The following is a 24,777-nucleotide window of genomic DNA, read 5'->3' as shown; positions in this document are numbered from 1 at the left end:
AATCTATTTTTGTTAAGAACCGGATTATGCAATACACAGCTGCTACGGTGCATTTTATTACAGACGATCGATTTCGGTCTAGATGAGACAGACCGTCACCGGACCAAAACTCATCTCAGCTATGCATTTACGTAATTGGAATAGCGGGTGTGCAGCTGGTAACAGTTATGCCAATTACGCAAATGCATAGCTGAGACGGTTTTTGCCCCCATTGATGGTCTGACCCTAAACCGAAGTCGATTGTCTATAATAAAATACACCGTTACAGCTGTGTATTGCATGACGCAGTTCTTAACATTCATTAAAGCTGTACAATACTACGTGTGGGTTTGTAAAACACGCAGAACGACAACTAGTGTATAGCTTGAAATCTGATTGTTACATTGCAGCTTTCAGTATTTAATATCCTGTTTTTGCAGTTAAATTATTGTGTGCTGCTAACAACAGGCTTACTTCAAATATGCAATTCTTTATCTAGGATCGATTGCAAACGACTTAGTTATCTTTGAGTATTCCAGAGAGGTACTCCTGCAAGGTATTCAGGAGGTGTTCTTTGTGTTTCAGTTAACTCACAGTGTGCCTCACTGAGAATCCTGGGGCATGACTCTGAACGGAGTCTGATGTCGCTGGTTGTTCTTTTGTTGTACTGTGAGATGTTAATATGTAACATGGCTGTTCGTAACAAGAGCACGCTCGCAGTAGATTTAATTAATCATTCAAAGCAGACGCGTGGTTCACGCGTGAACTACGACGGCCGTTCAATAACTAATGTAACTGTTTCTTTTTCTCGGTCAGTTTCGATTTTAAAAAGTAGAATTTGCTGTGGGAGATCGTGAAATATTCTCGCTTCAGACGCCATAGTTTCATGGAGTTCCGATAGATGTCGGCGCTATACGTGGCCTTCAAAAGGCATCTGTGGAATATTCTCGCTTCAGCCGCCATAGTTTCATGAAGTTCCGATAGATGTCGGCGCTATACGTGTTTTTCAAAAGGCATCTGTCACGGAGCTCCGCTCCAAGCGGAGAGCTGTCACTGAGTTTCTTTTGGCGGAAAACCAGTGGATCGCAGATATTCATAGACGCTTGCAGAATGTCTACGCAGACCCAACAATGAACGAAAGCACGGTAAGTCGTCGGGCGAGGCGTCTGTCATCATCGCAACTAGGTCGCGCAAACCTGTCTGATCCCCCGCGTGCCGACCGGCCGCACACCGCTGTGATTCCTACAATGTTGGACGTGCGGACACTCTCACACGAGGTGATCGCCGGATCACAGTCAAACATCTTGTTGCTGAACTGGACGACTATGTTGGTAGTGCCGACACAGTCGTCCACCATTTGGGGTACTCAAAGGTGTGTGCCCGCTGAGTTCCTCGCAGAATAACAGAAGACGGTAAAGAGCAACAAAGGACCAACTGTGCGGAATTGCTTGCGCGTTACGAGGCAGATCATCACAATTTTTGTCGAACATCGTCACAGCTGATGAAACATGGGTCCTGTTGTGTACATAGTTCCGCGTAGTCAGCGCGTACACAACTTTCCCACTAGAGCGCGCCCTGCTAAGCACAATTTTTTTTAATTATTTTTTTTAGTGTGTGGTGTGGACTGAAGAGATCATCCTTGATGACTTATTCTTCTAGGATGGGATGTAAGGATAAAAGGAAAACACTTTATTTATTACGAATTCAGTTAGGCTTGGGCACGCAATGGGTCCTTTAGCCTGCTGTCTTTGGTGATGTCTATCTCCTGTGGAGGGTGAAATGTGTCAAGGCTGTTATGTGTGACTGCGTCCTCGTGTTATGACAGATTGCCTATGGGGAGTGAAACGTTATTGACTTCGGTACTCGATACTTGTGCCACCTTGCAGGGTTTACCGTTCCTACCGATTCTATTTGTCGAACTTCGTCCCTAAGGGCATCGATCTTGTCAAAAACTCGTAGAGCCTTGTCATGGACCTTCTCTTGTATAGTGGTCTCGTGGAGTGCGGTGCGGATGTCGACGTTTCTTGTCCACCATGGAGCTCCTGTGATCCATCGATAGCAAATGTTTTGCAGCACTTGGAGTTTGTTGTAGTTGGAGACGCACGTAGTTCCCCACGAGGTGGAGCCATACAACATTGTGGGTTCAACCGTTGCCTTATACAATTGGCGTTTAGTCTTAGGGTTGAGATCCTTACTCTTCAGGAACGGAATCAATGACCTGGCCATCTTCTGGGTTGCCGTCTTCTTGTCGTCAATATGCTGCGTAAAGAGTAATTTTTTGTCAAGGTAGACACCGAGATACTTCACTCCCGGCGACCATGGGATAAATTGGTCAGCTATTTGGAGTCTGTCGTTCAGAACTGGTTTCCTCCGTGTGAACAGAACGGCTGCCGTCTTCGTCGGGTTGATCGTTATCTTATTTTGCAGCGCCCAGCGTTCCATTACAGCAAGTTGCCGTTACATCCTAGTGATTAGCTGGTTCAAGTGTCGTCCAGTTGTCAGAAAGGCCGTATCGTCCGCATAAAAACTCGCCGTAACAAGGGGGACTGTTGGGATGTCATTTATATATAAGTTGAAAAGCAGAGGCGAAATGACAGAGCCCCGCGGAATTCCTGCGGAGACCAGTTTCATTTCGGAGTTTTTATCGTCGACTCGGACATACAGTTTCCTGTCCTGCAGAAAGCTGTCTATAAATCTAATGTAACAATCCGCAATAGGGGTAGTGCGATGCAGTTTGACGATAAGGTTGGGCCGCCACACCTTATCGTAAGCTTTCTCGGTGTCAAGGAAGACACCAATCGTGAAGTGCTGCTTGTTGTATCCTTCTTGTATCCGTTCGGTGATCCGTAGAAGTTGAAACCGAATTGTTCGAGTCGTATAACATCATGCGCTGTAAGCGTGTCATGGAGCCTCTTCAACAGCACTCTCTCGAGCACCTTGCCAAGGGTCGACAAGAGGCTAATTGGCCGGTAACTGTTGGGTTCTGCTGGGTCTTTACCTGGCTTGGGTATTGGAACTACTCGAGCCGTCTTCCATGCCGTAGGAAAATATCCCTGCAGAAGACAGTTGGCTTCCTGGGCAACTGTTTCAAATCGGTGTTTCTTATGGAGTCGTTGCCCGGCGCATTATTCCGAGTCTTCCGGATAATTTTACGGATCTCTGCTGGTGTGGTGAGTTGTGGGCGGCTCTGCACAGGCGCAGTACGCAGTTCATTCTGCTGTAACGACGGCTTCCTGTTCTTGCAGGCGGACGTCGTTCACGGGGGTCGCTGGTGTAGAGATCTGTTCTTGGTAAGTCGTAGAATACAGCTCCGCCTGGGCGAGTTCGTCATGGAGGAGGCCATCTGGTCCTCTGATGGCTCGTTTAGGTGGCCGCTGGTGTCGTATGTTCTTGACTACCTGCCATTCGTTCTTAGTTCGAAGTAAGAATTCATCCATCTTACCTTCCCAGACCTGCTGTCGCCACTCGGCCACTCTCCTGTGCAGTACTCATGTTAAGACGTGTGTTTCTCGTCGATCGATCCGATTTCTATAGCGGAGCCAACGTCGCCTGCTCCTGTTTCTTTGTGTCTTCAGTTCTTGGAGTAGAGGCGGGAACTCGTCGGAAGCTACTACAGGGTAGACCGTGTGAGTAGTTGCCCTCCGTCTGGCTACCTTTATCTTCTGCGTCAAAGTTTGTACCGCGATGTCGATGGCTTCCGGTGTTGAAACGTCCTGCGTCGGGCAGATATTGTTGTCAAGATATGTCCGAAATTGACCCCAGTTCAGAGTTCGTGAGGTTGTGGGCGGAAGGTTGGCCGCTGCGTTTTCCACTATGGTGATAACAGGTCGGTGGTCAGACGAAAGATCGTCGACGGTGCGGAGCTGGAGGTTCGTCTCAATATTTTTGATGACAGCAATATCTAGGACGTCTGCTTCTTGCCGATCTACGTAAGGAATCCGTGTGGGCTCTCGTGGGCCATGGACTGTGATGCCCAGTTCTTCTTCCATGGCAATCAAAGTTCGTCCACGAGGGTTCGTACGCCGGGAATTCCACGCGACGTGCTTGCTGTTAAGGTCACCTCCTAGGAATATTTTGTCAAAATTGGTGAAGATACTCCGTAGGTCGTCTGGCACCAGGTTTTTTACCGGGGCTGTTGTACGCCGCACTGAAAGTGATGTTGCCTGCCGCCGATCGAACCGTTACTGCTGTTGCCTCCAGATGTTGGAGGTGTGGTTTCATGATGGTGCCGCAGTTCCCTTTTGAGCAGAACTGCGGTCCCTCCATCTCGTTGGCCTTGTCTGTCCGTTCTACAGACGTACATGTTACGAAATCTGAGCTCAGTTGTTGGACGAAGGTGCGTCTTCGATACAAGTGCGATGTCGATTTTGTGACGTTGTAAAAATTCAGTGAATTCTGATTTCTTGTGTTTCATTCCGTTGGCGTTCCATATACAGATTTTCAGGTTTCTCGTGGTCCCAGGGCGATCCATCTTAAGGTGTTCCAAAGGCCTTCAATACACTTTCGATTAATGAAAGTATCCCCACTAGTTGTTGCTGCACGACGGTGAGAAGTTTCGCGACATCAGAGAGCGCTGGAGCTATAGATTCCATCAAATGAGCTGGTGAGACGTAGGTTTCCGGATCCGGTCGGCGTGGTGATGCTGCGTGGGCGTATGAATAATGCTGACGGTGCTGTCGAGGTGGAAGTGCTTCAGGAGGAGGCTGTGTTACTGGCTGCCGTGTCGCCGCCGGCTGTTCTTGTAGCGTTTGCTGACGGTGGGGCGGAGGGTGCGGCGTCAGGTTGGAGTTCCGTATTACACGAGTCCTCCGTTGAGAGGGCTGCGGGGAAGACCGTTGTCTGTATTTCCTGAGAAGTTGCTGGTACTTCTGGCAGCCACGCCATGTGGCAGGATGGTCCTTTTCACAGTTAGCACATTTCGGCGGAGCCCCTGGGGGATGAGTGCATGCTGAAGATCGGTGTTGCCCTCCACATCGAACGCAGCGAGCAGGCAAGCTGCAATAATTAGCCGTATGTTCGAATCGCTGGCAGTGGCGACATTGAACAGGTCCTTCTTGTCTGTTGTAGGTTTCAATAACGACTTTAGTATATAGAAGGTATTTGATGTCGTAAATCTTGTAGTTTTCCTCTTGGGCTGGCAACGTGACACAGTAAGCACCTTGAAGTCGTAATTCCTTCGTGTTGTCGTCTCGATTTCTAAACTGGTGGACGTTGATGACAGGGAAACCCTTCTCTATCAGTGCGTCTTTCAGTTCTTCCTCCGTAACTTCGGCAGGTAGACGTTTGATAACCACTTTGAGGTCCTTGTCCTCTGCGGCCTAATGTGTAAAAACGTGGATGTCATTCGACACAAAGAAATTGATGGCCCGCCGTTGATCTTCATAGGAGTCAAAGTGATATTTGATCCTGTCTCGTTGGTAGATCGCCTTAAGACTGCCATCAATATTCGCTTTCAGCGCCCTGTTGAGTTCCATGTAGTTCTTGGTATGGTAAATTGTAACGGGCGGGACTTTGCGTAGTAAGTTCCGGCCAGAGCCATCTGTCCCCTCTTTATCTGCTTCGAGAATGACATCACTCGTCTGGTCCATACATTCTGGAGCATCCGTAGTATCTTCCGTCGCAATAGCCGCATAACGGTTGGAAGTTTTCAGTTCTTCTGGACGTTGTCCCTTCCGAGAGTTGTTATGCTTAGGAGAAGCGTCGAGTCGTTTTCTTTGGCGAACTAGTGTAAAATCACCCTCTCCGTCGGTGGGCTGCACGGTCCAAACTTCTTCAGAGGAGACTCCCTCCATTTCGTCGTCGTCTTCTGGTGGAGAAAATTGTTCCACGTCGTCTACTTGTTCTTCAGGCTGTGAAGTAGAAACTGTACTAGTGCGGTTGTCGTATACTTCCTGACTTTGCAGAATCATGTGTTGTATTTCACGTCTTAGTTCCCGCCGATCGTTCTGTGTTAGCTGATGCCTCTCATTATAGGGGTTGTCCTCCGCTCTGCATTCGCATATCACTCGTCGTGGTCCTGTCCTCATTATGTTGCCTGTCAGAATCCGTTGTCGTTGCAGGGGTCGTCGCCGTTGTGTCCATCCTGTGGGGAGCGGGGCAGGCCCCACCGACCGGCCAGCGGCCGGCCCCGGCGCGATCCAGCCGGCTGGCTCGGACGCGCGCGCTCCGTTGTCCGCACTCATCGGCATCGCGCGCTCAACTGCTAAGCACAACAGCGCAGGCGCAGCGCTCGTCCGTCTCCGCACTACGAGATGGCGCTGTCTTAGAGATGGACCAAATTCTGCTTCCACCGATCCGCGTATTAATATGTAACGCAGCCAATGAGATTGCGGCTAACGTAGAACCTTTTCTCCTCGAGGATCACACTCGCGCAGTGATACCTGAACGTGCGAGGTATTATAACGAGTGTACAGACCTCCGATTAGTCAGTCTGCATCAGTCTGTACCAGTCTATAGTCAAGTTTCAGTCTGCGCCTAATAAGATTATCATATTCCTGTACATACCCATGAAGAGAAATGTAGAGACACTTTGTCAAGTATCAGAGATATATGAGAATAAGATTAACGTACCAAGACCAAAGGAATTTCAGATTGTCAATTGTAAACGGCACCCAGAATCAAGTTACGTAATGTCTATCCTTTTTATTATTTTAATAAATGTGTGTGATAATTAATCAAGTTCTGTTTAAAGTTGGTCACCGTCAATCTGCTACTCTAAGCGCGCAAGTGGCATTTCTATCGTATGACCTAACGGCAGAAGACAAACACGCCACGATAAGACCACGAGACATATTGCCGACACTCGCGTACTTCGTTAGAGCGACAAGTCAAATAATCTGATGGTATGTGTACCGAAGGTCTTACAGTACGCACACCACAGGTTCATCACTTCGAACCTGAAACAAAACGGCAACCCATAGAATGACGCCAAACCACCTGTTCTCCGTAGAAAAGGTTCAAAGTCGCACCCTCATCTGGTAGAGTCAGGGCGACCGTCTTCTGGGACTCTGAAGGGATTATTATGTTTGATGTCCCCCCTCATGGTACAATAATCAACTTCGAAGTGTACTGTGGCACCCTCAGCATTTTGAAGGAACTACTTCAGCTTGTTCGTCGCCACAAAAATACAAACGAACTTCTCCTTCTCCATGACAACGCAAAGACTCATTCAAGTCAGCGCACCCGATAGGAGCTCACAGAACTTCACTGGATTGTTTTTCCTCATCCATCCTACAGCCTGGTTCTCGCACCTTCCGACTTCCAATGAAGGATGTACTCCGCTGGAAGCAGTAGATGGATGATGGGGAGGTTACTGATGCAAAAAGACGCTGGCTCTGACGTCGAGCAGCAGCGTTGCACCATGGCGGCACAGAGGGCCTTTGAGTACTGTGGAGTAAGGCCGTCGCTTCGAGTGGGAATATTGTTGAAAGTTAGGGTTTTGTAGCCAAACGAGTGGGAAGTAATATGGTGTATTTGAATCCTGAATAAAACCGACCTGATCTCAGAAAAAATATGTAGCATTACCTATCGAACGCACCTCCTATTTTCTTGATTCGCGTCGCAAAATTACTTGCGTTTTCCTTGTTTCCTAAATCACTTATGGGGAGTGCTGGGATGGTTCTTTTGGCAAGGCCACGGCTAGTTTTCTTTACTGTCATTCTCCAGTCATAGCTTGTGTTTCGTCTCTAACAAAAATTCCGTCGACAAGACGTTTTATTTCTAATCTTCCTCACATTTAATGCGTTGCTTAGCCCACTCATCTTAGTACTGCCAAGAGTCTTCTTTTCCTCGCGTTGTCTACAAGCTAGAGAGGCTCAGCAGATGGAATATCTGTGCTAAATAAGATGGCCGAGTAGTGGACTCGTGGACTAGTCCTCTGTAGACACCGACTTCAAATCTCAGTGCAGCCACCGTGAGGAGGAAACGAGTTTTAGATTAAGGGAAAACCAAACTAGCCGTCAGTTGGCAACATTTATCACACAAAAACACACGGAGACACGTTTGGCAACATGTATGCAAACAGTAGTTGTGCAGCCTTGTGTCGTGTTTCACATCAAAAAATGTATAGTGCTGCAAAGCAGTGTGGGATTATTCAAAATGCAGCAGTGGCAAAGGAGGGAGTATCTCAAAAATCTGCAAGGCGAGGACAGTTCCTGATGTGCGCGAAAAAGGAACATAAAATATCGTAAGTAAAATCAACATCTTTTGTAACGAACTGTTTTAGATCTGTAAACCAAGCTTAATAGTAAATATATTTTATTACAGACCACTGAAGATGTTTTATGTGAATAAAACGAAACTTGTTTCATGACAAAAATACGCAATTTCTTGTTGTTGCACAGACGGATTTAAAGTACCTTCAGTAGCTAGATTTAAGTGTTCATTCCATCTGGTATTGGACCGGACATAACCAACAGACATTTTAGTACTAGAACAGACTGATAGACTAGTGAAACACTATAGATTCTTTTAACTTGTTAAAGTGCTTTGCATTAGAAATTGTTTACAATGCTAACAAGTTACCAGCTTTTGTGTAAAATACTCATATTGATGATTTGCAAGTCTTCTTATTTCGTTATTAACAGCATACAAAGAAACGTCACTTTTGACAGATTTAAGCTGCGGTTACTATGTAGACTGAATATGAAAACTGAAGTACACTGCTGGCCTTTAAATTTTCAACATCACAAAGGCTGCATGCAACTAATATCAAATTGGCATGAAGTGTAGTACATGCATGGATATGCAAATAGTTACCATCTCATTAGCAACTGCGCGATGCAGATAGGAGTGAAGCCATCTCGTTTCTATATACAGAATGATTCAGCTGCTCTTACCGCAGGGTTTTATGGAACCCGCAATGCCTTCAGATAAAACGCGCAAAATTTAATATTCGCCTGCCGGTGTGGCCGTGCGGTTCTAGGCGCTACAGTCTGGAACCGCGTGACCGCTACGGTCGCAGGTTCGAATCCTGCCTCGGGCATGGATGTGTGTGACGTCCTTAGGTTAGTTAGGTTTAAGTAGTTCTAAGTTCTAGGGGACTGATGACCTCAGAAGTTAAGTCCCATAGTGCTCAGAACCATTTTGAACCATTTAATATTCTCTCACTCGCTGAGCGAAAACTATTAGTCTTACAGAAAGAAATCGAACACGGCCCTAATGTAGGAAATTTAATGTAGTTAAATTTTGTACGGTATGTGTTTTCGTTAGAGGCTGCAGTTTTCGAATTATTCAAGAGAAACGAACAAAAGTGGCCTTCAAATGCGTTTTTCTTGAATAACTCGAAAGATGAAGCCTCCAGTGAAAACTTACGCTATTACAAAATGTAACTGCGTTACTTTACCTACAAAAATGTCTAGTCCATTTTTTTCTGTAGGACTTAATACACTGATAAGCCAAAATGTTATGACCACTCTCACCGCGATGTTGCATGCCGCCTGGTGGTGTTGCAGGCACGTGACGCGGTAGCAAAGGTATGTAAGCGGAGCAGACACGGTCGGGTGATCACTCTAGAGAAGATATGGGCTGCAAATGGGGATATCCATTGACATAAGCGAGTTTTACAAAGGGAACATTATTATTATACACTACTGGCCATTAAAATTGCTACACCAAGAAAAAATGCACATGATAAACGGGTATTCATTGGACATATATATTACACTAGAACTGACATGTGATTACATTTTCACGCAGTTTGGGTGCATAGATCCTGAGAAATCAGTACCCAGAACAACCACCTCTGACAGTAATAACGGCCTTCATACGCCTGGGCATTGAGTCAAACAGAGCTTGGATCGCGTGTACAGGTACAGATGCCCATGCAGCTTCAACACAATACCACAGTTCATCAAGAGTAGAGCCTGGCGTATTGTGACGAGACAGTTGCTAGGCCAATATTGACCAGACGTTTTCAATTGGTGCGAGATCTGGAGAATGTGCTGGCCGGGGCAGCAGTCGAACATTTTCTGTATCCAGAAAGGCCCGTACAGGACCTGCAACATGCGGTCGTGCATTATCCTGCTGAAATGTAGGTTTTCGCAGGGATCGGATGAGGGGTAGAGCCACGGGTCGTAACACATCTGAAATGTAACGTCCACTGTTCAAAGTGCCGTCAATGCCAACAACAGGCGACCAAGACGTGTAACCAATGGCACCCCATACCATCACGCCGGGTGATACGCCAGTATGGCGATGACGAATAAACGCTTCCAATGTGCATTCACCCTGATGTCGCCAAACACGGATGCGACCGTTATGATGCTGTAAACAGAACCTGGATTCATCCGAAAAGATGACGTTTTGCCATTCGTGTACCCAGGTTCGCCGTTGAGTACACCATCGCAGGCGCTCCTGTCTGTGATGCAGCGTCAAGGGTAACCGCAGCCATGGTCTCCGAGCTGACAGTCCATGCTGCTGCAAACGTCGTCAAACTGTTCGTGCAGATGGTTGTTGTCTTGCAAACGTCCCAATCTGTTGACTCAGGAGTCGAGACGTCGCTGCACGATCCGTTACAGCCATGCGTATAAGATGCCTGTCATCTCGATTGCTAGTGATACGAGGCCGTTGAGATCCAGCACGGCGTTCCGTATTACTCTCCTGAACCCACCGATTCCATATTCTGCTAACAGTCATTGGATCTCGACCAACGCGAAGAGCAATGTCGCGATACGATAAACCGCAATCGCGATAGGCTACAATCTGACCTTTATCAAAGTCGGCAACGTCGGTCAACTGCTGATTGTGTATGAGAAATCGGTTGGAAACTTCCCTCATGTCAGCACGTTATAGGTTTCGCCACCGGCGCCAACCTTGTATGAATGCTCTGAAAAGCTAATCTTTTGCATATCACAGCATCTTCTTCCTGTCGCATAAATTTCGCGTTTGTAGCACGTCATCTTCGTGGTGTAGCAATTTTAATGGCCAGTAGTGTGCATAGCCTGTGAAGAAATATCTCTAAAACGGCGAAACTGGTCGAATGTTCACATCCTACTGTCGTGAGAATCTACTGAAAAGAGGTAGGACAGGAAACTACCACTAGGTGCTAAATGGTTGGACGTCAGCGACTCGTCACAGAACGTGGGGTTCAGAGGCTAGTTGCTCAGTAAACTAGGAGAGATGGCAATCTGTGGTATCTCTGCCGAAAGAGCACGATTCTGGTGCACAGACAAGAGTTTCGTAGCACACCGTTCATCGTACGTTGGTGAATACGGAGCACTGCAGCAGATCATCCCTGCTTGATCACATGTTGACCCAACGATATAGTCAATTACGACTGCTGTGTGCACGGGACCATTGGGATTCGACCGTCGATCAATGGCAACGTGTCGCCTCTTCTGATGAACCCCATTTTTCCTACACTAGGTCGATGGTCGAATCCACAAACGCCGTCATCAAGGTGAACGGCGGCTCGAAGCGTGTAGCGAACCACCTGCATCCCTTCATGCTTGATGTCTTCCCCGACGGCCATGTCATCCATCTTTCAGCTGTGTAATTGTCTGTGCCTCGGTACCAGAGGGGAGGATTCGAATCTGCGACCAAAGCAGCAGCGCGGTTCTGGACTGAAGTGCCTAGAACCTCTCGGTCACAGCGGCCGGCTTCACCACGTAGAAAATCAGCGGGTAGTTATTTACGCTGATTACATAACCTGTGCGTAGACATATAATGCCACGTACCTCCACAAACCTACCAACAAACTGTAGGATTCCTGATACGTAGAATCAGTGATGTATTTCGTTACAAAGACGGACAAACAAGCTACTAAATAGGTGGCCATAATGTTTTGGTTCATCAGTGTGAATTGCATGTAGCGAGCAAGAGTAATATGAAAATCTTATGTGTGGTATTTGAAGGCGTTGCGTGTTACTTAAAACCAAGTTTTATTGGTAGCTGAATCAGTCTGTATAATGAAATATGACATACCGGTTTTCTTAGTCAGATTTCGCATTTGAACGTTGGTTATTTGTGAGATCCTGTTACGCTCAGTATAAGAAGGAGAAACGTCTACTTGCAAATGCTGGAATTCGATGCGACAGGATTGGGACTTTTCGAGCCTGCACTTTATTGTGCTACGACATTGCTGCTCATGTTGCTCGGAATTCCTGACTGCCATGTGAATATGGAATCGATGGGTTATGAGAGCCACACTTCAATCATACAAAATCTCGAGTGCAGAACGCAACTAGCGCTCGAGAGGACAGACATATTATCTGTTCAGCCATGCAGTATCGTACAGCCACGTCACGTGCCTTGAAATTGAATATGGTCTTGCTTGCTGCAATACAAGTACCCACAGTGACGGAGACCTCAGTGGGCCGCGCGGGATTAGCCGATCGGTCTCAGGCGCTGCAGTCACAGACTGTGAGGCTGGTGCCGGCGGAGGTTCGAGTCCTCCCTCGGGCATGGGTGTGTGTGTTTGTCCTTAGGATAGTTTAGGTTAAGTAGTGTGTAAGCTTAGGGACTGATGACCTTAGCAGTTAAGTCCCATAAGATTTCACACACATTTGAACATTTTTCAGACCTCAGTGGACTGTCTGTTTGACGACCATCATGTCCGTTCATCTTTAAGTGGCGACAACTAGAGGTGACATAACAGTGGTGTAGCCAACGGCAACACCGGATACACGAGTATCACCATGCCATTTTTCAGACGAGTCCCAGCTCTGTGAACAGGATCACGATGGACATATCTGCGTGTGAAAGCTGTGAGGAAAAAGAATTTTATCACATTGCATTTGTCATCGTCTTACTGGTAGCATCTGGACTGACACTAGCTAGATAGAACGATCCCCTCTGGTTCACACAGCCAATAATTTGTACAGCAACCGTTGCGTTCGTTTCTGACGTCTTATGGCCAATGGCTGTGTACTACGAGAGGCATTTAATAAGTAATGCAACACATTAATTTTGCAGAATTTGTTGTGGGACATCGTGAGATATTCTCGCCTCAGCCCCTATGGTTGCGTGAAGTTCTGGGTGGAGGCGTGGCCATATGTAGCCGTCACAATGGCATCTGTAACGGAGGTGTGTTCCAAGCAGACAGCTATAATTGAGTCTCTTTTGGTGGAAAACCAGGGCAACGCAGTAATTCATAGGTGCTTTCATAATGTTAACTGAGGACTGAAAGTGGAAAAAAGCACCGTGCGATCTCCCACTTGCCGGTCGGCCGCACAAAATGGCTCTGAGCACTATGGGACTTAACATCTGAGGTCATCAGTCCCCTAGAACTTAGAACTACTTAAACCTAACTAGCTTAAGGACATCACACATATCCATGCCCGAGGCAGGATTGGAACCAGCGACCGAAGCGGTCACGCGGTTCCAGACTGGCGCGCCTAGAACCGCTCGGCCAGCCCGGCCAACGGCCGCACACAGTTGCGACTCTTGCAGTGTTGGAAAGTGCGAACACTCTCATTCGAGGTGATCGACGGATCACAATCAAACATCTTGCTGCTCAACTAGACGTCTCTGTTGGAGCACTCATAAGTGTGTACCTGCTGGATTCCTCGTCGCCTAACAGAAGACCATAAATATCAACAAAGGACCATCTGTGCCGAACTGCTTGCGCCTTACTAGCCTGATAGTCACAATTTTTCGTTCAGCATCGTCACAGACGACGAAACATGGGTTCATCACTTCCAACCGGAAGCAAAATTGCAGTCCATAGAGTGACGCCAAACCACCTCACCTCCGAAGAAAAGTTCATAACCGCAAACTCAGCTGGTAAAGTGATGGCGATGGTCTTCGGGAACTCTGAATGGTCATTCTGTTTGATGTTCTCCAGCATGATGCAACTATCAACTCTGAAATACGCTACTGGCCATCAAAATTGCTACACCACGAAGATGACGTGCTACAGACGCGAAATTTAACCGACAGGAAGAAGATGCTGTGATATGCAAATGATTAGCTTTTCAGAGCATTCACACAAGGTTGGCGCCGGTGGCGAGACCTACAACGTGCTGACATGAGGGAAGTTTCCAACCGATTTCTCATACACATACAGCAGTTGACCGTCGTTGCCTGGTGAAACGTTGTTGTGATGCCTCGTTAAAGGAGGAGAAATGCGCACCATCACGTTTCCGACTTTGATAAAGGTCGGATTGTAGCCTATCCCGATTGCGGTTTATCGTATCGCGACATTGCTGCCCGCGTTGGTCGAGATCCAATGACTGTTAGCAGAATATGGAATCGGTGGGTTCAGGAGGGTAATACGGAACCCCGTCCTGGATCCCAACGGCCTCGTATCACTAGCAGTCGAGATGACAGGCATCTTATCCGCATGGCTGTAACGGATCGTGCAGCCACTTCTCGGTCCCTGAGTCAACAGATGGGGACGATTGCAAGACATCCATCATCTGCACGAACAGTTCGACGACGCTTGCAGCAGCATGGACTGACTATCAGCTCCGAGACCATGTCTGCGGTTACCCTTGACGCTGCATCACAGACAGGAGCGCCTGCGATGGTGTAATCAACGAGGAACCTGGGTGCACGAATGATAAAACGTCATTATTTCGGATGAATCCAGGTTCTGTTTACAGCATCATGATGGTCGCATCCGTGTTTGGCAACATCGCGGTGAACGCACATTGGAAGCGTGTATTCGTCATCGCCATACTGACGTATCACCCGGCGTGATGGTATGGGGTGCCATTGGTTACACGTCTCGGTCACCTCTTGTTCGCATTGACGTCACTTTGAACAGTGGACGTTACATTTCAGATGTGTTACGACCCGTAGCTCTACCCTTCATTCGATCCCTGTGAAACCCTACATTTCAGCAAGATAATGCACGACCGCATGTTGCAGGTCCTGTGCGGGTCTTTCTGGATACAGAAAATGTTGACTGCTGCCCTGGACAGCACATTCTCCAGATCTCTCACCAATTGAAAACGTCTGGTCAATATTGGCCTAGCAACTGTCTCGTCACAATACGCCAGGCTCTACTCTTGATGAACTGTGGTATTGTGTTGAAGCTGCATGGGCAGCTGTACTTGTACACTCCATCCAAGCTCTCTTTGACTCAATGCCCAGGCGTATGAAAGCCGTTATTAAGGCCAGAGGTGGTTGTTCTAGGTACTGATTTCTCAGGATATATGCACCCAAATTCCGTGAATATCTCTGTTCTAGTATAATATATTTGTCCAATGAATACACGTTTATCATATGCATTTCTTCTTGGTGCAGCAATTTTAATGGCCAGTAGTGTATATTGTGTTATCCCCAGGAAACTGCACACGAACTTCTTGTTCTCCATGACAACGCAAGGCCTCACACAAGTTTGCGCATCCTAGAGCAGCTCAAAAAACTTCGTTGGATGTTTCTTCCTCATCCATCCTTCAGCCCGGATTTCGCAGCTACCGACTTCTATCTGTTTGGGCCTTTGATGGATGCACTCCGCGGGAAGCAGTACGTGCATGATTGGGATGTTACTGGTGCAGCAAGACATTGGCTCTGATGTCGACCAGTAGATTGATACTACCATGCCGGCGCACAGGCCCTCCCAGTAAGGTGGTGCAAGGCCGTCACATTGAACGGAGATTATGTTGAAAAATAGGGTTTTGTGGAGAAATGAGTGTAGGTAATATGGTATATTGGAGTACTGAATATAACCAACCCGTTTTCAGTAAGAAAATCTGTTGCATTTCTTACTGAACGCCCCTCGTAAATTTCGTACCCTGTATACCCACAAATCTGTTACAATTTCATGAAGTATTCTACTATGCTGTACACGCACAAAAGCTAAATTTATTTATTTACTACCTTTCCTGGTGTTCCAGCTGTATAACTGGAACCTTATATCAACAACTGCATCACTGAAATGGAAATTTAAGGTAAGGATCAAACTATAGAAGTCATCGGTCCCTAGGCTTACACACTAATTAAACTATCAACTAACTTAAACTAACTTACGCTGTGGACAACACACACACCCATGCCCGAGGGAGGTTTCGAACCTCCATCGGGAAGGGGGGGGGGGGGCACGAACCGTGACAGACGCCCTAGACCGCACGGCTACCCCGCACGGCATCATTGAACCTTTGGCTACCGTTGAGAATCGGTGTATAATGTTTTTATGTGAAAATAATACACTGTACTTCCTTTTAAGACTGACAGCTTTGGGGTGAGGTTAATCTGTAGAAGATAAATATGTTGAAGATCACTGTTAAAAACTAAAGTTTCTTTTCAACTTTCTTGAAGACGTTTTACTTTCTCAAGTCTCATATTTGTGCTCTGCGTCAAATTAGTAGCTCCAGTGTTAGGAAATTGTGGCTTCATTTGTATGTCCCTACAGCAGTCCGCGATCACAGGCCTAGTTACTTTTCTAAGACGTCACTTCCAGTATATCGATTTTTTAGTTCCGATCCCCTCATCCAATTTCGTGGATGTTTGCTACGAGAATAGCAGCCACACTGGCAAAACGAGCGCTATCCTAAACATGCACTCACCTTCCCGACTCATAAAGCGCACGCGTGTGCCTTTTCTCTCTCGCTCGCTTTTTCTTCGCGCGCGCGCGCACACACACACACACACACGCACGCAGAAGCGCAGTAAATCTCACGACTGATCTCTATCGAAATGTCATAGATCAGCACGAAAGGCACAGAAGTTATTGATAGCAGGAACGAAAGAAAACCACATCCAGCTTCTCAGAAATGTTTCGTTTCCAGCAGACACAACAAGAAGATAACAGTTCGCGGATGCCAACACACTGAGACGAGACAAAACAAATTTATCGGATACAGTGCGCTTACGACTACTACCATCGAGTCTTTGTCTTAGGGGTCACAGTCAGCAGAAATGTTGCATCACCTAGCGTAGATGGGTAGACGTCTTAAGTCAAGGCGAAGACAATTTTGTAATTTAAAACTTAATTACAAACAAGTAAAACTCGACTTTAAATTCGTATTTAGTGAAACAGCTTGATGTTAACAAATGTGCCGTGTCTAGCAGCTTGTTGCTTTAGTTATTTCTATCCGTTATCCAAAATTACAACTCGAATGTATGTGTTTAATATTCCACACATTTCACGCAGTTTGGTCCCATTTTCAATCGTGATTTGCTTATTACACTCTTCATTCCTGTTAAGCGAAATGAAATTGCTAAAAGGAACGTTCCTGTGCCTATAAGTAGGTCAATAAAGTTTTGAGAAATGTAAATGATAGAAATGTAATAAAATAAGAGGGAAATAAAAACGGCAAACGAGAGACGCTGGTAGAAACATGCCTCTACGTCATAATAGCGACGAATTTAGAGCAGTGCACTTCTTTGGAGCATATGTCGTTGCTCAGTCATCATGTGCTTGTGTATGGCACAAAATGATTCAGATGTACGGTAGAGCTGGAGTTAGCTAAACATGATGCTTCTTAGTCGTTGTCAATGTTAAGCTACGAGTGTTATTTTTTTTTTCAATTTCTGTTACTGGTGAAAACTGAAACACGCATCAGTGCTAAAAAGGTGCAACGGCGAGGTTAATTTTGCTCGTCCTACTGAAATAATGTCCACTCACCTTGTGGTGAATTTTTTCTTCTGCAGCCCGGTCAAGACGCCTATCGTGTTAAAAAAGGATGATGTTTTTCTACTGAAAAAGCTGTAGTAGAGCCAGTAGAATTATACGAATACAACGGATGCAACCAATGTTTTTCAGTATCAAGTTAAGTGAGTGATTAATTGAAACATAGTTTGTGAGTGAAAACTTCGATATATTGGCACTTGTTTGATAGAAAAAACACTGCCAAGTCTGTGCTGATCTTAACTCAAGTTTCAGCACTCACTCGCAATCACAGCCATTCGTAATAGCCAGCTTATGGCATCGAACCAAATCTAATACCGAAAAGGATAAAAAACGAATTATATGTGAGAGAATTCTCGCTCAAATATTACACAATTTGACCACTACGAATGTTCAGTTTGCAGTCACGGCTTGTGTAACTTGCCACGCAATGTTGATTATTCAGAATTCACAGTTTACGTATTAAAATGAGAATTTTACGCGTTCGTCTTTTACAAACGTTCGCGTCCACTTTGCGGCACTTCACTGTCTGGTTTTAACCACTACTCCGTAAAATTTTTACACTTATTCAGAGCTCCTTATATCCACGTCCAAACATGATCGCGACTATGATCCGAACTGCCTTAGGCTCACAAAGCAATACTTCCGCTCACAAAAAACGCTTCACCGTACTGCTCTCTGACTGACTTATATGTATCCCAACCAATCCAGCATTGGTATCAAACCGCGCAAACCCGTCTGTTTTACCTTTGACCAATCATAACTTAATAGCTTTTATGAACAATCTACTAAATGAACAACTTTAGAAATTCCACCATTATAAATATAACTCCCTTTTCAAATAACAAAATTATCGCAAAATATATCTTATTTCCCCAGTACCATAAATTGGCGAGATGCACTTTACAATTTCCCCTGAGTATGATTCAACATAGTTGATACACATAACAATATTCATTTATTTAATACTTCGCATTTACACCATCATTTACACTATTAATTAAGCAGATCTACAATAATTAATGAAAGTCGCAATAAATATAGTTTTGTTTCCCAAATTTACATTTTTAACTACTTGATAATTTCGTATTCCGTATGATGCTGACACCTTTCGGCCACAGTCGTAACTACTTGCAGCTAGCTACTGGATCCGACCGCATTTGTCATGTGATAACCATAACTCATCGTCTGAGGCATTGTCTGAGGCTGTGCGCCCGCTACCGTCTCTTACTTAAAACAGGCGCAATATGATGTGCTACGATTCGATTGGTTTATCATCATGGTGACTGAGACATGTGTCGTATCGGTGTACTAGCTTCGCTATCCTACCTGCGAGAGGAATGCCGCATGCAGATTTTCATGTGAAGTGGAACGCCGTTCGCCCAACCACTTCCTCATCTCCAAAGATAAAAAACAAAAAACAAAACAAAAAGATTGGAAGTCTCTCGGCGCCAAATTCGGACAGAAGCGAAAGTGATCCGTTACGTCCCACTGGAATAGACGAAAAATTTGTTGAGTTGACTGTAAAGAGCTTCAAATGGCTGTGGAAGAAGAAGGAATGGTAGAACCCGACGAGAAAATTAATGCTTATAACCGAATTCAAGAAAATTTAAAAGCAACTTTTCAGCCTCTTAAGCGATCTTGGATACCGCGAGTCGATCAAGTTTAAATGAAATTCAGTTGACATTTAGCCTGGTGATCTACCTGGTGAACTTTCCTTCAAAGTTCTCTTCCCCGTAACTCACTTGTCGCTATTTTGCATAAAAAGCATTCAACGAGCTCGTCAGTCAGTCTCTTTAGATTATACAGACTTCTGAAAGTTTTACAGCGTAATAAACATTTATGGTTAATGAGATTTCTTTCTTTCCCCTTTCTGCGCAATTGAGTAGGATGAATGGATTTTATGAAATATCACTCTTACTTTTTATATTTCCGATCTTTCAGATTTCGTGAAATAAATTTAATTTTTATCTTATCATACAATTTGTCTGAGATGTTTAAACTGATTCCTCAAGTAAATTCCAGAGTACTCACAGTCTGTACGCAAAAATCGACGTCCATATTGTAAAGAAATTACCGTACGCGGCATTACATATGCTACATGCCCTGAATAAAATTCGAAAACTGTATGAAAACATTTTCTTGTTGCAGCTATGGAAAGGAGAAAAAGTTATCAGCGGAAGAGGCCTGGAAAAACAGGTTAGTTGATAAATGAGTCATTGCTACCATTATTAGTATTATTGTTGTTATTGTTATTCAATACGTACGCACCGCAACATGCTAAGTTTTCTTACAGTCCATTACAACAAAAACTCATTTACAGTAAACAGAAAAACAGTTAAGAATTTTTTGTTTGGAATTACACAAGCTTTGTTTCTTTTACACCTAAAATGTAGGTCAAATCACTCTAACGGGTCCCTAGGCATTTTAGTAAACGTATTTTGGTGACCAGAAGGACTAATGAAGTTTTATTTCGTAAAACCTATGACCCCATATATTAATCCTCATCCACAAAGTTGAAGCTATGCCCTCTTACAACGGGGTACAAATAATTAAATTTTTGGGTGATTAAAATTGAGTGTCGCCCTTGGGCTCGAAACTGGACCTATAGCTCGTCACATTCTGTCGGGAAGTCGCAGTACAGCATGCCCTCCGCTCTAGAGCGAACATCTAGTTCTTGTTTAGCTAAGGTTCTTGGTTATCTTGGCTATTTTAATACGGCGTTCATTATTTAAAAAGAAATTATGAAAATACGAGTGTATATGTAAAGTGTATACAAACTTTCCACTTTCGTTGCATGTGATCTCAAAGCTGCCTCAGAAAGTGTGGAAGAAGATTATTATATCCTACAGAATTTATCTCGTGGTGGAAGAGAAACAATACCCCTTACTACCAGCTACTTGTTGTACACTGCTTGTACTTTTACACAAGTATTGTTTCGGTCCCGAAACAATAGGCAGCCATCTAGAGCTTATATCTAAATATAACTCAATTGCTTTAGCGGCTAGATATATTATTTTCAACATATTGTAAAAAAATCTACAAGAAGTCTTTTGACAGTATTTATTACTCAAGAAGTATTAACAGAACACACGACTCGGCTGCTGTATTAATGAAGTTCGACGCTTGTGAAATTTTAGTGTGAAAACCGAAATATTAACCACGTAACTTGAGCTTGTTCTTCATGATGCTAATGAACACTGCGATTGCAGTATAAACATGGGGTACGTCTAGAAGAAAAAACAACCAGTGGAAATATATTCTCTTCAAATACTTTTTTCCGCTAGCGAACTGTAATTTGATGAAACAGCTCATCATGAGTGATGCAAATCTGCAGATTATTTTCTGCTTTTTCTGTACGATGCAAATTCCAGTATATGTCGTAATCTGCCAATGAATCCACACTCTTGGAAATCTAATTATGGAATATTAACGTATCAAGAGAATTAATCGTGACAGGTTGCTGTTTCTGCCAGAATTATATTATATATTCGTACCATTTCAGTGATAAAGATTAGTTACTGATAGGTCCCGCTCTTGGAAATGTACTAGCCCTTGGAAGCAAAAAAAGTACTCTGTAAAGACCTTTCTGAGCTGACAGTAAGTATTTCCGGGACTAATGATTTGCACATTTCAGAGTTAAGCTTTTCGTACCAACACATAGGAATATACCACTGTTTCAAGAAACCTTTCACACTTATTATTGTATGTATTAATGTACTGGTTTAAATTTTCGAGTAACTCCCATCTTTCTCAAGGTAGTACAATTAAAAGCTGTTGTGAACCTTGCTGCTCTTGTTGATGGAAACTAAAATGACATTAAATTATAAATTAGATGAATACCGAAAGAACTGCCGTAATTCTGGTTGTGAGAATTTTCCTGTTCTGTCTTTACGTCTGCGAAATACAGTATGGTCATAAATAAAGTCGCACAGAACTAGTAATTTATTGACTCGAGAAGAGGGTTAGCTGGAAATTACTTGATTCTATTTAACTTTAGGAAAAGATCAGTAACGAAAAGGGCCAAACTAGGAAACGTGCGGTGTGGAAAGGGGAGGAGGCTGAAAGAGACATTGGATTATAAACATCGTGAGAAGCACGTGGCTTCAGCGGGCTAGTTGTGGCCCAACGATGACTGAAAAGCAGGACACCAGATCCATGATGGAAGTAAGAGTCACAGAATCCACGCACCGCTTCCCAGACCCCGTTCGCATTGGGAGGGCAAACAGGAAAGCGGATATTTCAGGATGGTTGCACCAGATCGATAAAGGTATGGCCAATTTATTAAGGCATTGCAGTCTCCACTGCATGTGATCGCTTAACCATTATGATTATTTTTTCAGTAATTTAGCCTGTGCAAATTACTGAACGGCTTTCAGTTAATTTTTAAGCTGTTGACCGAAAACATGGCATACGCTTATAAAAACTGTCACACTGGAAATTTTCCACATAGCTTTCAGAGGTACTTGCTTTTCCTCTCACAGTACCAAATATACTTCGTCCGTAAATTAAATTTATTATTTATAACTGCGGGCAACCATTAAGAAGACAGACGTTAAACGTCCCAACTGATCGGCAGTGCTATATTAAATGTTTGCAGAGATAATCTTAGAAACTCTATTATGCTATTAAAATTGGCGACCTTTGTAATCTAGTTCAACTTACACAGAAGTGGAATGACAAGTCAATTTTATGCCTTCAGTGGCGGAGAGGGTAGCTGTTCGTCTCAGATACCTGTTCAGTATTTAGCTCTCTTTAAAAAGGTTTCATTAACAACTAAAATTCATGTTACGTACAAGTTGCATAATAAAGGACACATTTACACGCGACAAGTTCTTATTCGCATCTAATGTAAAACACTTGGAGGCCAATAAAGAAAAACGTGGCTACAGATTTTTAAACTTCTTCACTGATTAATTATCCTATACATCCATGTAAACGCAAGAGCATTACAAAGAGAATTGGCATCACAGTGTTTGCTGAATGGAGAAGCAGCCTTCGGACTGATCATCAGCAGATCGCGAGATAGTATTAGATCAAAAAAAGTTTCAAAATGTAGTCTGGTCTTTAACAACTTGTAGCTTAAGTCCAGTTACGTAAACGGATATGACAAAGTGCTACTGTCGGGTTCAGTCTACCTTATGTTGAAGATCACCATAAAGTGCTTCCCTTCCCCGTGACAGCTTAATGTGGTTCATATTTATCCACAGTTTAATAGTATGCAAGAGTAACATGCTTCTAAATCAGGTTGCGACCTTCTTCCTGCCGTTAAGTTAGAGGAACCTCATTTTGTCGACCGATTTCTCTGAGTTGAAGCCCAGTCAGACGCAGATTTGAACCTCCTTCCTCCTCGTAGGGCAGAAAAGGAACCATCACATACTTCCAGGCATCTACTACAGTCATATTGCTGTAGACGGATGTTTCCAGAGTTTAGTTCGCAATGGCCAGTGGAATTTGATCCATCATTGCAACCTCCTGGACATGGAATCTCGTCCTCTCCACTACGAGAGCGATCAAATACACTGATTTTTGCATTTTCCCCTTCCTGAGCTCGACTTTCACACTGACTACTAATTCAAAATCTGACGACATAGCAGCCACGGGATACACGTTACTTTTTCATTTGGCCTGGCGACAGCAACAGTCTCTAATTCGGTTGACAGTCATCATTGTTCTTTCTGAACATACACGAGAAATACACTCCTGGAAATGGAAAAAAGAACACATTGACACCGGTGTGTCAGACCCACCATACTTGCTCCGGACACTGCGAGAGGACTGTACAAGCAATGATCACACGCACGGCACAGCGGACACACCAGGAACCGCGTTGTTGGCCGTCGAATGGCGCTAGCTGCGCAGCATTTGTGCACCGCCGCCGTCAGTGTCAGCCAGTTTGCCGTGGCATACGGAGCTCCATCGCAGTCTTTAACACTGGTAGCATGCCGCGACAGCGTGGACGTGAACCGTATGTGCAGTTGACGGACTTTGAGCGAGGGCGTATAGTGGGCATGCGGGAGGCCGGGTGGACGTACTGCCGAATTGCTCAACACGTGGGGCGTGAGGTCTCCACAGTAAATCGATGTTGTTGCCAGTGGTCGGCGGAAGGTGCACGTGCCCGTCGACCTGGGACCGGACCGCAGCGACGCACGGATGCACGCCAAGACCGTAGGATCCTACGCAATGCCGTAGGGGACCGCACCGCCACTTCCCAGCAAATTAGGGACACTGTTGCTCCTGGGGTATCGGCGAGGACCATTCGCAACCGTCTCCATGAAGCTGGGCTACGGTCCCGCACACCGTTAGGCCGTCTTCCGCTCACGCCCCAACATCGTGCAGCCCACCTCCAGTGGTGTCGCGACAGGCGTGAATGGAGGGACGAATGGAGACGTGTCGTCTTCAGCGATGAGAGTCGCTTCTGCCTTGGTGCCAATGATGGTCGTATGCGTGTTTGGCGCCGTGCAGGTGAGCGCCACAATCAGGACTGCATACGACCGAGGCACACAGGGCCAACACCCGGCATCATGGTGTGGGGAGCGATCTCCTACACTGGCCGTACACCACTGGTGATCGTCGAGGGGACACTGAATAGTGCATGGTACATCCAAACCGTCATTGAACCCATCGTTCTACCATTCCTAGACCGGCAAGGGAACTTGCTGTTCCAACAGGACAATGCACATCCCGTGCCACCCAACGTGCTCTAGAAGGTGTAAGTCAACTACCCTGGCCAGCAAGATCTCCGGATCTGTCCCCCATTGAGCATGTTTGGGACTGGATGAAGCGTCGTCTCACGCGGTCTGCACGTCCAGCACGAACGCTGGTCCAACTGAGGCGCCAGGTGGAAATGGCATGGCAAGCCGTTCCACAGGACTACATCCAGCATCTCTACGATCGTCTCCATGGGAGAATAGCAGCCTGCATTGCTGCGAAAGGTGGATATACACTGTACTAGTGCCGACATTGTGCATGCTCTGTTGCCTGTGTCTATGTGCCTGTGGTTCTGTCAGTGTGATCATGTGATGTATCTGACCCCAGGAATATGTCAATAAAGTTTCCCCTTCCTGGGACAATGAATTCATGGTGTTCTTATTTCAATTTCCAGGAGTGTATGTCCAACAACGTGCCTTTCCAGGTCGCTTGCAACACCAGTGCACCAGTTTACATAAGTTATTGATCGTTTCACTGAAGTACAAAATTTAATGGAAAGCGTAAACCAGTGGATGAGGAACTGACATCGCACTTATAGTAAGTCTTCGCTTAGGTCAGCAGCTCAGTTAAAC

The 24,777-nt window shown here is 45.2% G+C and overlaps 1 protein-coding gene across 1 annotated transcript in view; it reads left to right on the top strand.

Annotated features, from left to right (window-relative positions):
* LOC124722040 overlaps positions 1–24,777 on the top strand; it is a 1,041,203-nt gene that overhangs the window by 310,757 nt on the left and 705,669 nt on the right. The window contains exon 4 of the mRNA XM_047247232.1: positions 19,646–19,693. Coding sequence (XP_047103188.1) covers positions 19,646–19,693 — 48 coding nt within the window. The remainder of the gene's footprint in view (positions 1–19,645; positions 19,694–24,777) is intronic.

This window comes from Schistocerca piceifrons, chromosome X (assembly GCF_021461385.2).
Source record: "Schistocerca piceifrons isolate TAMUIC-IGC-003096 chromosome X, iqSchPice1.1, whole genome shotgun sequence".
Classification (NCBI taxonomy): domain Eukaryota; kingdom Metazoa; phylum Arthropoda; class Insecta; order Orthoptera; family Acrididae; genus Schistocerca; species Schistocerca piceifrons.
This window is presented reverse-complemented; position numbering and strand designations above follow the sequence as displayed.